Source organism: Opisthocomus hoazin, chromosome 15 (genome assembly GCF_030867145.1).
Source record: "Opisthocomus hoazin isolate bOpiHoa1 chromosome 15, bOpiHoa1.hap1, whole genome shotgun sequence".
NCBI classification, from domain to species: Eukaryota; Metazoa; Chordata; class Aves; order Opisthocomiformes; family Opisthocomidae; genus Opisthocomus; species Opisthocomus hoazin.
In genome coordinates this window covers 19,733,251-19,746,191 of record NC_134428.1, presented here as the reverse complement: position 1 = coordinate 19,746,191, position 12,941 = coordinate 19,733,251, and the positions used below count along the sequence as shown (strand labels likewise).

The 12,941-nt window shown below is 45.7% G+C and overlaps 1 protein-coding gene across 2 annotated transcripts; it reads right to left on the bottom strand.

Moving 5' to 3' along the window:
- Positions 1-349: 349 nt before the first annotated feature.
- Positions 350-12,902, bottom strand: GET4 (guided entry of tail-anchored proteins factor 4). Of its 2 annotated transcripts, none has more exons than XM_075436908.1 (9): positions 12,707-12,902; positions 8,713-8,791; positions 8,215-8,296; positions 7,106-7,255; positions 5,282-5,420; positions 3,238-3,378; positions 3,079-3,154; positions 2,819-2,891; positions 350-1,706 (listed from the first exon to the last, which is right to left on the bottom strand). In XM_075436908.1, exons 1-9 carry the CDS (start codon positions 12,859-12,861, stop codon positions 1,618-1,620), a joined length of 984 nt encoding a protein of 327 aa, XP_075293023.1. In that variant the 5' UTR covers positions 12,862-12,902; the 3' UTR covers positions 350-1,617. The 2 variants fall into 2 exon arrangements, with proteins under 2 accessions (XP_075293023.1, XP_075293024.1); XM_075436909.1 differs by lacking the exon at positions 12,707-12,902 and adding an exon at positions 11,525-12,504.
- Positions 12,903-12,941: the final 39 nt, after the last annotated feature.

Below are 12,941 nucleotides of genomic sequence, written 5' to 3'. Positions count from 1 at the left end.
CTCCGTATGTGGGTCCACTCACTGCCGGACACCACAGACCCTCCAGCTGCCCCCGCAGGCACGGTCACCAGCAGCCAAGGGCAAGGAACTGCCATGGCTCTTAACCTGCAGCCAGCGTCCCAGAGCATTTATTAAATGCCTGCAGCATCACCCTGGGTTGGGGGTTCTTCCCTGGACTTGCTGCAAGTCAAAGCAATCCCTACCCTGCCCCAGCCATTGCAACGCCGGACTCCAGCTATGCTCTTAACGGCACAGAGGTAACTCTGCAGCACTCAGGTCTGGGTGACCCATGGTCAAATGCGGGGGGGGGGGGTTGGGAAGAGGAAGGACAGTAAGATCTCGGCTCATAAAACTCTCAGAAAGCACCCGTATCACCCATCCTGGTATAAAGTGTTTATTTGAGACTTCACAATTAACACAAAGTCTTCCTTTCAATGCCTTTTCTTTTTCATACAGTCAATAAATTTGTATTAATCCCTCCCCCCATGCATGATTGCTGTTTATTAATCTAAGCCTTTTTATTTTCATCGTGAAAAAATAAAGCGTTTCCCCACCATTTCATCTGTTCGCTGTACCAGACATCCACTGTGCTGCATTAATAGAGGAGGAGATGTAGAATGGCTATGCCTACTGCTGGGGTTGAAGTTACTCCATTATTTATCAATTTATTCTTTTTTACAGAAAGTGTTAAATGAGTCAATCACCCAAGAAAAATAAATATATTGTAAAGAACCAAAAGTTCTGCAGTATCCCTTTTCTTTACATCCAGCTGCAGTTCAAACACATACGTTGCTCGCTACAACTCATTTCATTCACTGTAACGCCATATGGTTGTGAACTTACATGGAAAAAGAATCTGTTCCAAAGGAGTAGAGCCACGAGCCAAATTTTTATACCTAGGCAAGAGAGATCCACATGGAAGCCAATTACCTAAGTTCCACTGATCGGCTTTTACTCAAGAGCAATTCAATCTTGTGCTTTTTGGGAGATGCCAGCTAACGACACGCACGGGCTTGGCCAGCGCCAGGCCTTCAGCAGAGGGAAAGGCAGTACGAATGGCGCACGCGTTGCTCACGGCAGTGGAAACGAGTTCTTGGTGCCAATGTCTCTTGGGTGTGCATCTCAGATTATGCTGCTTAGCTGATCTCGCAGTATTTTTGGCATCAGCCTCGCAAATAAATTATTCAACTGATCACCCTGCCTTTTGAGATTTTCCTTGGAGGTGGCAGAGGTCAAGGAGGTTTTTCTCGTAACAAAGACGGTATTGGGTAGGCTGTGAAGTAGAAGACCCATATTTATGCTTTATTGAATTACTGTGCAAAAGGGAATACTGCATCAGAAACCGTAGAAGACTATATTTTAATCAAAGTCACCAGCCGCTGTATCAGAAACCTGCTAGCAATTGCTCCGATTGGTTCATTTGGGTACTTGTTGTTGGTTTCTTTCTTTTTTTACATAAATAATATAGACCGAACATTATAAACATTTCAGCAACCACTTCTAAATGACCGGAAGAGCCCTTTAGGTGCCAAGAAACAACTGCGGGATTCAAATTCCAAAAGTGTCTTTGGAGTCATCGAATCATCAGATTTACACGGCACCCACTGACAACAACATTCAGTCAAGCTCAATCGGGCTGCTGTCTTCCTGACCGTCTTCTGTGTCGTCATCCTCTCCAGTTCCCATCAGGCTGTTTAAAAGATTTCCTAGAATAAAATACAGGACAGTCAAAGTTTCTAATTTTACACTCTTATCTCAAAACCCTTAACTATTCTCTCACCACCCTGCAAGGGTGCAGATTTTAATGATGAGAAAAAACTGGGGGTTTTTTTGGTAAGTAAAAGAGTCCATCGGAACATTAGTATTCCTACACTGGTTTCCATTAAGAAATTATTGATTTGGGAAGCTGTATTTTGATACTGTTCCTTCTCTAAGAGTACACTGGAAAAACTCCACTGAAGTCCCACGCTTATGTACCCTAGTTGCAGCATGAGAGGAAAGAAAAAACCCAACCACATGAGGACAGACTCATCTCCAGGCACACAACGGTCAAAAAACAGCAATTGTGGATCATGCTATGAAGAACTTATTTTGACGCATTTGTGCATCCTCCCTGTTTTTTTCAATTTAAAGATGTCTGAATTGCTGAAAAGCTGTTATTTACACGCCGGGATCTATGATGCTCATATTGTTCATCAGACTTTAGGGATCAGTGAACTGACATTTGCAGGTATAGCTTCAACTCAGTTTACAAACAGAGAAGCTTAGTTCTCAAGGAAGAACATCTGATTTTACAAAAGTAATCCAGTTCAACTTGCTCAAATTTTATTCAAGAGCCAGGAAATGAGGGCTGAATTCCTCTATTCCCTTTCATTTCTTGTACAAGAGCAGTATTAATTTCAGAACTTCTACTTTGGGAACATTCATTTTATATCAGGACTGGTCAGAACTCTACCAAAGTCCCACATGCGACAAAGAAAATCAGCCTCTGAAGTCTGATTAATTAAAGTCTAATTAAGCTTTAACATAAACAAGATTTTTCTTTACATTTGGAAGTCATGCCATAATGTCAAAAATTAACCGTAAGAGTAATTTACATGCTTCTCCCCTTCTCAAAGATCTACTAGCTTCACCAAATTAATTTCATGTGCAACCAATTCATCTTGTGTTCTACAGCAGTGACTATTTCTACAGGCTATGAAAAACACCGATACGTTTGTTAGAACAAACTACCTGTTTCCAGCACATCTGTTTTATATAAGCCGCTGCTCTGAAAAGACTGGTGGTATCTACAAACAATTATCAGCACAAATCTTACCTAGTAATCCTCCATAGGACGATGTCTGCTTGGGAGGAACACCAAAGAAAAGCTGTCCTATTCTATCTAGGTACTGAAATGACACAAGATGAAGAACAAGGTCAGCCAGTTCGTTTACGGGTGAAAATACCAAGGGCAGCAGTCACACTACGCAAGCTAGATCACTGACTCCTATTTACCAGTCACAAAGCAGGAGATTATCAGCTATTATTTAACTAATTCTGTAGGTTAAAACCTGTTTACAGCTACGAGTAACTCACCTCATTATACATGGGATCTCTTTTCAGTGAAGGCTGATACTGTTCACACAATACTGTAAATACTGTTAGTTTTCCTCTAGAAAGGAAACAACCAAAAATGTAATCTCAGTAACAACTGAAAAGGAAACCAAGAACAACATGAGAAAAACCAGACTGTACCCATCAACTGCCAATAACAGAAACCAGATGAAGTTTAGCAGTGGCTGAACAAAGGGCGGACCCTTTTCTATCGAAGGATGTTTCTGTGTGTATGTCGTAAAAACAACCGATGCACTGGTCTTATTTTTTAAGCAGAGAAATCTGTGAAAGGAAACAGAACAGGGCAAGTTAAAAACAAAAGGCAGAGAAGCAGTTTCACATGCAGAAAGAAAAAGGGAAACCAAAAGCACAACAATCTCTACTTTGTGCACAGAAGCCATCTCAGGCTTAAACTGATGGCAAAAACAAACTGGTAGAGATCTTTGGCAATGGTTTGACTATCAACCAAGGAAGGGGAAAATCACTACTAGAATACATTGTGGAATAAGCAGGTTGGGAGGGAGAACTGACAATAAATATTAACCAAGACCTAGGCAGACTGTATACAGCACAGCCTCTTTTACGGTTACTAAAAGAGAGCACCAATTAAATCAAAATGTGGAAAGACTGACCACTGTGTAATCCAAATTAAACATGATGCTGTACTTGCTGCTGAGGTAAAAATCACATTAAAGACCTCTCCCTTGGCCCCATCCACTCCCAAATACATCTCTTTTCAGTATGTGTCTGCCAGTGTCCGACGATTCTGTCATTCTGTTAGCATTGCCTCAAAATAACATGGCATCAGGACCACTAATAAGTTTGACACACATGTCTAGAAGTTTCATAATAAAGCTACACTTTGAGCTCCCAAGCCATTTGTCACCAGTTAACAGATCAATTTCCCAAACTGATCAAATCTTTGTTCAGCTCCAGTTAGTTTAACTGGCAATCTCTGCAAGTCCCACAGGCCTAACAAGAGACTTTATCTGGGACAAATGCTGTCAGCAAGCACTGGGAAGGCTGCCACGAGCAGTCTGTTCTGCTCGCAGGCTGGCCTCCAATTCTGTACCCTCACATCTGCAAGGACATTGGGCTCTTTTGCCTTACTGCTGAGCACAGAACTGCAATTATTTTCATTAGACTATAAACTGCTCTAAGAGGATTTAGTACAGTATTTGAGATATAGGCCAGTAAAGGATGCAGTAGTAGTGCTGTATAAATACTGAGAAAATCATCTCTTACTCTTCACGTTTCCCCAGAATTTCCCCCCCTCCAGAACAAAGCCCCGTAAAATTGTTTAAGAGCCCTGCATATACTGGATTTCCATAAAGGATTTTCTACCACTCAAAATCACTGCGATCTATACCAACTAGTCACAGAAAGCAGGACAAATCTGACATGACAGCTCACTGCTGCCAAGAGACAGACGTGCTCTCACCTCCTCCCTCTCTCCCAACACCTACTCTCTCCCTGACTCCCTGCTGCACAGTCCTGTCTCCACCTCCTCCTCAGACTCCTCCACGAGCTGCTTTCCCTGACTGAAGAAGGCCATCAGCTGATTAAATACAGTAAAATTGGCTTTGTCAACCTTAATTACACATGAGCTCTCCAAAGGCACATAATAGCTTGCATTACCACTTCCTACAAAATAAATGCCTAAAGTAAATGAAAGCCACCAGCAACTCTGTCCAACCAAGAATCATCACACTGCTGCTCACAGACCAGGGTGATCCAAGACAAACTGGCTCTTGGGACAACCAGACTGAGAGCAAGTACTATGCTAAAGGTAAATATACAGCCTGCTGAGGTCCGGTCTTGGTAAGAATATCAAGGTAAGCCCTAAAGAGACATAAAGTGGTGTTAAACCTAAGAATTGTGCTTTCAGGGTCAAACAGACTACATTTAATTCTTCAGGTAATTAACATGATTTCAGGTTTTGACCTTAGCATGTGTTGGTTTGGGTTTTTTTTTTTTCTCTTCCCAGTCCGACCAATTCAACACACCAGTTTTGAGATGGTTTTCTGCTGTTGTTACCACACAAAGTGAGTTTCAGAAGCTCGGGCCAGTTTCACAGTTTCTTTTGAAAAGGATGCATGGTTAACCTACAGTTATCATGATTAAATTAGATTGGCCTCAAACACAGTGTCATCTCAGTAAAATAGTTAAAAAGTTTAACACCTACTGTAGTACCGCCTGTGCTACAAACATGTCCACCTCACTGCGATATCCCCTAGACGAGGAGTATTCTACTAGCATATTGGCACATCCTTCGCCATCTGTGGAGTGCAAGAAGTGATACCGAGATTCACTATAGTTTTGCTCTATAAAAGGAAAAAGAAAATGGCTTTTAAGAAATCAGTTCATCACACCTGAACATAAAAACAGATTTGTTAGGCTTATACACTACAGGTGGCAAAAAGACAAGAGCTACACATGGTATATATACAGGACAACTAGCAAAAAGTGAGTGGGCTTCATCATTTACAAGTTACAATTTGTAAAGGGAGATAAAAATATGTCATCCTAAATACATTTGAACAACTGCTATTAAACACAGTTTATTCCATGCCAGCACAAAACACAGCTACCGCTGGGATAAATAGCTTGAGCTGCGGTCGTATCATTTTATCTAACTGCGTGCTATCACCAGTGCTCAGGAGAGTCAAGAAGTTCATGTGCTATCACCAGTGCTCAGGAGAGTCAAGAAGTTCCATATTAGACCACGTGCACCAAGAAGTCAAACAGCACTTTCAGCGTCCTTCAGTGTAAGTGCACAGAAAGAAGGCATTTCCTATTTTTAGCTTAGCCCACTCTCGCTATCAAAATGAAAATTGCTTCCATACGCTGAATAAAGCGGCAATTATACAGGAAAAAAAGGTGTAAGAAATGGCAATGATTTGTTAGAACTTAATCTGAAGCAAAGCAGCATGCAAAATCACTGCAGTGACAAATCTAAACTGGATAGCTGCTAATTTTTGGAATTTAAAGGCTTTGTTTTAAAAATCTGAGCCTTCTCTGATGAAACTCTCATAAACTACAGACTAAGAAAATGTATGCATTTTGCTTTTCAAAAGAGCCGTGAACAGATGGCTACAACATGGGGATTTTTACTTCAGAATGCAACTGTTTCTTATCCTAATCATATCTCAGCTTCTAACTTTAATGCTCTGAGGAAAAGCCTCCCTTTCTGGCTGGCAGCAGCCATCACGCAGACGTAAGTCCCATGAGAGCAGCTGTGGGATTGCCTATGGCACACAGAAAGGCAACGAGCTGGAGCGTTAACCATCGGGTCAGGATTCTTATACAAAACCACTATCATCACTTTGCAGCTACTGAAAAACTTAAACAATCGTCTTGCACAGTTAATAGTTCATGAGAAACCACTGAAGAGATGGCATTTCTTCAACTGTTCTCGCTCACTTTTATGATATTTTGAACATAAGACTTTAAACACTGGCTATCACCCACAATTAAAATAATTATTTAGCGCATTTTTAGTTTATCTTACATCCAAAGTGATAAAATACCACATAAATCAAAGGCAACAACATTCATTCTGGAATAAGCCTGCTGGTCAACCTGTCCAAAAGTACCTAATTACAGATCCAAAGACTGTTTTGGATGCTAGGTAATGTATTTCAATCTTTGCCGTGTTTATCCAGGATTTGAAAACAAAAAAACCACAACAGAACAGCTTTGCTCCCTAGCAATTTTCCTCCTAATGACTCAATCAAACCACCTCAATGTCTAAAGGGTCAACCTTCCTTACACCAAGAGCTTTACAACAGCTGTGTTTTGGAGATTGCACTAACACAGAATTACAGGCCCAGGTTTTTTTTGTTAGTAACAATAATCTGAACTGATTGCAAAATTCAGGTAATAGCAGAAGTCAATCTATCACCTTCATCTCAGCTTTCTTAGAGTATTTCCAAAGCAGATCTCTTACAACATCATACTTCAACATTTTCAAAACAAAACACACAAAAGCCAGTTGATTTTTTCTTACCTTTCCACAGGGTAATTGCTAGTAACTGGTGTAGTTTCGGATGTCCAAGTTTTCCTGATCCCCCGCTAGACCACTTTAGTGCTCTGGATACAAAAGCCACTCTTTCAGGAGAATTTGGATCCATTAAACTAAACAATTTAGCCAAGTTTTCTAGAAGCAATAAGATTCACAAATATTTAGCATTAATGGAAACAGGATGAACTGCTGGTTCTATTGCATCTTTAAGACAAAATTTAAGTTATAATGCTATTGTGTCTCTAAGCTCCCTCAACAGCCTCCATAAGCCACCTGAAAAAAGAGTGGCTTTGAGCCTGAGCCACTTCTCATACACCGAGTCAATCTTGCATCTATCAGCCAGCAATATTCATCTGATGACTCCACAGCCAAAAGCTGTGCCTTGCAGCCAGCTGGTGACAGCTTCCCTGCTTCATCGTTTGGGACAGGGCATCCCCTGGGGACGCAGTTCCAAGGGGGAGGAAAGCCTGCCGGTTGCGGTACTGCTTGCCATTCCCAGAGAAGCTGCGAGGGACAGAGGGCTGTAGTTCAGAAAAGCACCACCAGAAGTCATAAACGGGATACAAAATGTCAGAGCTAAGTAAACAAAGAACAGCCTCTGTCTGCCTGCCTCCATCCGTCAGTTGTCAACAGGAGCGGTTTGCCCATGCTGCAGCAGTGGTCTGGCCAGGCAGCTGGTCAGAAGGTCTCCCTAAATTGCCTGCTTGCCAAATCCCACAGCCAAACAAGACAAATTTCCTTGTAAACAGCTGAATAACAAATAGTGTGCACACTACCACAGGGCTAGGGTGGGAAACCACCACCCACCAAAGCCCTGGGGACACCAACAACTGCACACAATACTTACTGCTGCATCGAGGAAAGGACAATGCCACAAGACAGCAACAACTGTTCTAAGCATGCCCACAAAGTTATCAGGAACCCACTATTCTCTAAGCAAGTTCTCCCCCAGTCCATTGCTATGACGAAGGTAACCCGTAGCCATCTGGGAGGGCATACAAAAAGCATTTCAGGTTGCACAGTGACTGTTGTTACCAGTCTTCAACTCAAAGCACATCCGAGCAACGTCAAAGCGAGCGCAAAAGTCACCTCACCTAAAAGGTCCTCTGCTACTTTTGCATCCGATTTCTCCAAAGACTCCAAAACCAGCATGGACAGATCAGCAGCACTGTTTTGCTACAAAACAGACAGATGCTGCTAGTGATGAACACATTGGTATAGAAAAGAAAACATCAACCAGAATTTTGTAGATTTAGTCTTTTCATCAACATCCACAGCTAAGGCACAGTATCAAGTCTCAGCATTCCCTTACACAAAAGTTATAGTCATTTGATGGCATCAGAAGAGAAGCTTCCAGGAAAGCAAAACAGATGTGGTTACGATTCCTGTTTGGACGCTCACAAACACTTCTGCTTCACGTCCCAGTTTGACATAATCCTTCTTTGTGGAGAAAGGTTCAACAAAGAGATAAACCCGAAGACTACAAAGCAATTACCCCAAACATTTACTGTTGAGAATTCACCATTCACCCCTTCAAATCTTGGAATAACAACCCGCCCGCCCCAACTGCACTCAGAAAACCAGAGACTTACCTGGTTATGACTGAAGAACAGCAAAGCCCCTGAATACATTAGTTCTCTTGCTTCTGCGTGTTTTCCTTGCGACATATACCTGTCAACAATACCAAAGCCTTGATAAAAATTACCAGCAAGTTGTGTACGCTTAAAGTTACGTACACTGAAAGGATTAAAGATCACTAAAATTTTAAATAAAGACAAGAAGGGTTTTATTTTTACATGGGGTTAGTTTTAATAATGAGGTAACTTTCACCGCAAGCTACAACTTGATTTCTGCTCCGACTTGATGGAATACAAGCAAACAGTGTAACAATGAAAACCGAGAGCTTCAAACTGGAAACAAGGGCTGAAACAAAGAAAAGGAAATGATCCCAGGAGTCCACCTGAGCAAAAGACGCCGATGCACTGAACCACACTGCTCAGACCATCACATCGGAGCCTGCAAGAACACCAAAGCTGGCACAGCAAAGCAGTTTTGGAACACACCCAGTGCCGCCCAAGTGACTCCAGCCCTCTCCCCGCTGACATCCCCTTTCCACTGGTTGAAGTCTCTCTGACCACTACTGCTCTCTGCCAGGGGACATCAGCCATGTACTAGTCCTCTGCTGAACCAAAGCAGCTCACCTCTGATGGGCTCTGGTAAGATCAGAACAGCCAGCAAGATACACCACGCAACACCTGACAGAGTCACCAACTCAGAAAAGAAACAAGCCTGCTCTCTGAAACATTAAAACCCGATGCAGCTTCCACCTTCCTCACTTAAGAGTTAACCAAGACAGGAAAAAGAAAAGAATTTGCTCCCAGCAGTTACCTTAAGAGCAGGAGCCTCTTTTCACAGTGCTGTGACTGCAGCCTCCTGCACGCCATCACTATGGGGAACTAAAGGTCATAGAGTCACAGACTGCTTTGGCTTGGCCGGGACCTTATAGACCATCTCGTTCCAACCCCCCAGCCATGGGCAGGGACACCTCTCACTAGACCAGGCTGCTCCAAGCCCCGTCCAACCCGGCCTCGGTCTTGGATAACCACTTCTCCAGATTCTGAACACAGCATGCCCTACCAAAGCAGATAAGGTGTGGCAGCAGATACAGCTTCCAGTTTCCATTGCTCTCATCTGCTTCTCAAAAAGTCTGTTTTCTGAGGAGTTTATAACAACAGCCAATTTGCTCATCTGAAAAAGACAAGGCGTCATGCCGTGCCCCTGCTCCACCCAGCTGGAGTAGCCTCCCCACTCCTGCAGCGGCCAAGCCCCGCACAGCAGCTCCGACGCACGAGTGTCCCGGTGGGGCAACGCAGAGGGGTCGGCCATTCTGGGAGGGCAGTGGGACAGCATGGGCATGGAGGGGGGCACACTAACCAGAGGGGAAACGAGCAGGCGGTGGATCCCAACAGCTCTTGTGCGGCAGGTGAGATTCCTGTCCCAGGGACAGGTCCTGCTGGTAACATCAGACCAGACAACGAGCAGGGCAGGAGACAGTCCTCCCACCCTGGCTCACTGTCTTCCAACACCCCAGGGGCTTTTATCCAAAGCACTCAGTGGAACTGTTAAGAATGGATGGCACGATGGTGACTTTTTGGAATAAGTACCCTCAACAATGCAGACCTGCAATCGCCATAGCAAACGCTCCGCACGTCAGTCAAATGGATAGGCAGCTCCAACGATTTGATAGCTGGCCTCACATCCAGGTTTGCTTCCACACTCCGAGTCCCAGTGTGGATCCCCTTCCATAAACTCCACTTCCCACAGATTCCCAATGCTATTTGGGAGCTCCTAATCTGGGAATTATTACAGCAGATAATAACAGATCCTGAAAACAGCTTTACAATGTAAAATACATTTAAAGGAGTTGTGGGTTTGTTTTTTTTTTTAAAAAACTCCTTTTATTTAAAAAGACTTGTAATAAAAAGAAATAATCACTACATTGCTCGAAGTGCTATTTAGAACAAGAAAGAAACATTTGCATAACTGAAATCCTGGAACAGATCATTCACACCAGAAAAAGGAGCTAAAGCATCAGGAAAACAGCTGCCAATGTAACTGCAACAGCGATGTTACACCTGGAAGTTTGACTCAATTCCCAAACCATACACAGAGCAGAGATCAACCCAGCCAGCCCCTAGAGCAACAACACTGGCCCAGATAATCCCGTTTGGAGGAGCGCACGACTTGCTGCTCTGCATCAGGCAGGAATAGCGGTTTTCCCCCTGCTACATGGATGACAGGGAGGGATAAGCAGTCTGCAGGAGGCAGGCTTGTAGTCATCTTCCCTCCTCCAGCCTCAAACACAGCTCAGTCTAGGCCTTTCGACACTCTTGAGTCAGGACTGCCAGTTTAACGTGTAACTGATGACGGAACAGACTAATATTTTACACGCAGTTGTTGTTCAAAACAAGCACTGGCCATCCCAAGCACAATTCCACTGCTGAGATCATCCCACTCCGTGCCAGGGTGTCTCTGGAGAACTGTGGACATTCCACATACATTTTCCAGAGGACAGACAGGGCTAGCTGAGACTCTTCTTTGGCTTCAGTGACTTTCCAACCAAAGTTCACTGCCTCATTACACCTTTTGGCCTAGAAGGAAACCCTCTTCCTAGGTATGCAAAGCTCTCCATTGCACCTAATTGCGCACCTCCTTTCTCTTGCATTTCAAATTGAAAAGGTAGGATCTTTGATCCCAGATTAATTCAGGGAGACTTAAGCAAAGTAGGCGAGTTCATACATTCAGAAGACTGGATGAGCCAAGCCATCTCCCACCACTGCACCCACCACATCACATCATCCTTACCACAAAATAGGCTGCGCTTTGTCTTCAATTTAGACTTACTCTAAACACAATTTAAGCCCTCGTTGATCCCATCAGTTGCCTATGGCAGAACACAACTTCTTTAACTTCATGGTGCTTGGTACGCAGCGCAGCGCAGGCTATCGGATGTATCCTGCAGCAGAAGTAGGACCACGTGCAAAGGACTCTCTTCCCCACATATCTAGCTCTCTCGTTCCAAGGACATCCACAGGCCTGTTCCCATTCCAGCTCAGGCGAGCTCCAAGGACAGGTGACACCCAGGAGAGCGACCAAGACTCAGAAGGCACCTTTCCCACCTGTCCTCCCCCAGCAGAACTGCAGCTCAATGAAGACGGGACCACCCCAGGAAGCCCCTTGAAGAGACACCTTGTTCTGTGCCCCCCTAGAAGCACGGGTCTACATATTCCATTTGAAGATCAAAAGGGTGTCCATCACAAGCTGCAGTGGACCCGAAAAATTAAGAAGGTTTTCAATACAAAGAAGTTTCTTCAGACATAACAGGCAGGAGGAATATTTCTGAGTAATGCCCAGGTCTGCTCTACTGCAGTCACGGTCCCCTACACAAGTATCACATCAGCTAGAATTTCTTCTGAGAAAACTCCTCTGTGCAGGTGATTCTTGCAGCCCTGAGAGCTGCTCCTCCCCCGAGCTGGTCCCAGAGGTGACCGCCACGCAAAAAAAACCTCAGCCCCTCCGAGCGCCTCCTCCTCCGCAGCCAGGCTACCGCTTACACAGGCCGGCACAGCGGAGGCAGCTGAGAGAGCTCACGCCAGGCCCCCCAGCCAGGGACACGGCAGGGCCAAGGCCCGAGGCCCCGGGGGACGCCGGACGCTGGAGGGGGGGCAGGCCCGGGCCATCCCCACCTGGGGCCGCCAAGAGACGCTTGGGGACTGCGGAGCGAAACTCGGCGCTGCCCGTCACCCAGGCCCTCTCACACGGCCGCGCCGGAGCGACTCGCGGGCCCCGCGCTGCTCTCAGGCCGGGCCCGGGCGCAGCTTGGGCCGGCACCGCTCGCCCTACCCTCCGCGGCACGCAACCGACCCGCCTCCCCGCGGCCCAATGGGGGCGCAGGAGGCCGAGATCGGCAGAAGCGCCGGCCAATGGCGAGCGGGCGCTGGCGCGCCGGGGAGCAGGAGGGCCGGGTGCGTGGGCAGGCTCTGGAAGGCCGGGCGGGGAGGGGCAGGGCGGCGGGCCGGGCCCCACCTGAAGAAGAGCGTCCGGTACATCTGGTGCGCCTCGTAGTAGTCGCCCTTCTCGACGCTGGCGCGCAGCTTGCCCTCCACGCGCTGCACGCCGCCGCGGTTCCTGCCGCCGCCTTTGGCGGCTTCCTGCTCCGCCGCCATCATCGCGGCCGCCATCGACGCGAAGGAGGAGGAGAGGAGGGCGGGCGCAGACGCACGCAGCCCCGGTGCAGCGTCGCGGGGCGGAGCGCCACCCC

Bases quoted from the DNA above. Each gene is read 5' to 3' on its own strand.
- GET4 (XM_075436908.1), bottom strand. From the start codon at position 12,861: ATGGCGGCCGCGATGATGGCGGCGGAGCAGGAAGCCGCCAAAGGCGGC. The intron at 3,155-3,237 runs GTACAGTCTGGT...TTTCCTTTCTAG, and splicing joins CTGTTATTGGCAGTTGATGG to AGGAAAACTAACAGTATTTA. The intron at 1,707-2,818 runs GTAAGATTTGTG...ATTTTATTCTAG, and splicing joins GTCCTATGGAGGATTACTAG to GAAATCTTTTAAACAGCCTG.